Consider the following 1946-nt stretch of genomic DNA (forward strand, 5'->3'; position numbering starts at 1 on the left):
CCGTCTCCCCTGCCACCCCATCCTCCCACCTCAGCCCCCAACCCCGGTACCTGCTCTCACAAGCAAGGATGGTGAGACCCAGGCTGAGTCGGAAGACGATCATGTGTCCGTGCAGCGGCAGCTCAGCCAGTGGGGCCGGGGGCAACGTGTGGCCAAGGGCCACAAGGCCCAGGGCGCGGGCCCGAAGGCGACCGGTCACATGGATGACCTGCAGGTGGCAGGCGCGATCGGAGGAGGGCAAGGCGGGGCCAGTGGGGTGGGAGGACTAGGGGGGCCCGTGGACAGAGCTGGCGTGAATACAGGCGCTCTCCTTGGGCCAGGGAGGGGACCCGGGAGTCAGAGGCTGGGGCGGAGAGCTCACACCCACCTTGTACCCTGAGGCCTTGACGTGCAGCCCCCTCTTGGTGAGGGTGGATTTCATGCGGATGAAGAAGGAGCGCTCCTGGACCCGGGAGGAGGGGGGCACCTCGATGGGGCTGGCCTCTGGGACGAAGAGTGAAGGAAGGTTATGGAGTCCTGAAGAGGACACACACGGCCACCCCTGCCCTCTACAGAGCTATCCAGACACAGGGTCATGGCCACAGTCACACAGACGCACCTACTGGGTTCTACAAGCCCACTGACATCCTACATCAATCTCCCCTCCCAGCAGCACCCAGCCTGGTCTTTCTAAAGCTCAGATCTGACCCCATCCCTCCTCTGCTCTGAACCTGCCATGGCTCCCTAGTACCCTTGGGGGAAAGCCCAGCTCCTCCTCACCATGGCCTAAAACTTTGGCAAGAACTGCCTCCTGCTGACATCATCTCTAGCCACAACCTCCAGGTCTCAGATCAGACATCTCCTCCAGGAAGTCCTCCCTGACCCCCAGGCTGGGTCAGCTGCCCCTCCGGGGTCTCCTACCCCAGCCCTGCCCACTCTGGGTCATCACTGTCTGGGGACAGGGTCAGTCTCCCCCACTGGACTGTGAGCCCCGGGAGGGTGGGGCTGGGGCTTTTGTCACCACTGTGTCCCCAGCCCTGCCCAACCGAGGGCTGAGCACAGAGTGGGGGCTTGGGCTATAGCAACAAATAAGCCACACAAATACAGATTATTCTATAAACCCTGTGAAATTGTCTTATAAATATGCTCACACCCAGATGACCCTGTGCCTCAAACTGAGGTGTAAATATAATCACGCTCCCTAACAGTCCCACACGTGTCACAAACATCTCCCCAAGCTTGCAAGCACTGCTGATAGCTCAGATGGTTTGGGTATTAAGCAAACTCCATATAAGAAAAGCCTATTTATGAGAAAGATAACCTCAGTCCCCCAATATCTCAGAGCTAAAAGGGTAATCTCCAACACCCTCCCCAAAATGGAGTGGAATTTTCCACTGGAGAGGAGTAGAAGCACAGGCGCTGGAGTCAGACAAGCCTGGGCTGGAGTCCAGCTCAATCACTTACAGCTGACCTGGGACACAACTTCTCTATGTTGTGCCCCAGGTTCCTCCTCTATAAAATGGGGATAGTCATAGCTCCTGCTTTGTGGGCTTGTGGTTAGGATTTAATAAAATTATGTACTTAAAGGCAGGGCACGTGTAAATGCCCAATAAGCACACGTTGTTATTATTATTTACCAAAGCCTGGTTCCATCTGTCACCCACAGACACCCACCTCCACTCTGCAGCCAGAGGGGTCTTTCTAAAGTTCAAATCTTGGGGATCCAGGCAATCTTAGGGAGCCACGTCTCGCTACCTCAATTTAGACTCTGATTCATTTTACAAAAACTTGCTTGCAATACTCTAACAAGAGTGTTTTTGTATAAAGGAGACATAGTTGGATACATTGTACCCATCATCCCCTAAGCTACCCTCAGGCCTCTTTCTTTGGGGATGCTGAGAATTACCGATCTCAGGGGTATCCGCAAGCGAGGAGGACGAGGACGAGGAGGAGGAAGAGGAGGGGAC

The 1946-nt window shown here is 55.4% G+C and overlaps 1 protein-coding gene across 1 annotated transcript in view; it reads right to left on the reverse strand.

The window, feature by feature from the left end:
• Positions 1–1946, reverse strand: part of NPAS1 (neuronal PAS domain protein 1) — an 18067-nt gene that overhangs the window by 3379 nt on the left and 12742 nt on the right. Inside the window, exons 6-8 of the mRNA XM_024768245.1 lie at positions 1886–1940; positions 368–483; positions 51–208 (exon numbers count right to left, since the gene is read on the reverse strand). Coding sequence (XP_024624013.1) covers positions 51–208; positions 368–483; positions 1886–1940 — 329 coding nt within the window. The remainder of the gene's footprint in view (positions 1–50; positions 209–367; positions 484–1885; positions 1941–1946) is intronic.

This window comes from Neophocaena asiaeorientalis, unplaced genomic scaffold (assembly GCF_003031525.2).
Source record: "Neophocaena asiaeorientalis asiaeorientalis breed wild unplaced genomic scaffold, Neophocaena_asiaeorientalis_V1.1 scaffold629, whole genome shotgun sequence".
Classification (NCBI taxonomy): Eukaryota; Metazoa; Chordata; class Mammalia; order Artiodactyla; family Phocoenidae; genus Neophocaena; species Neophocaena asiaeorientalis.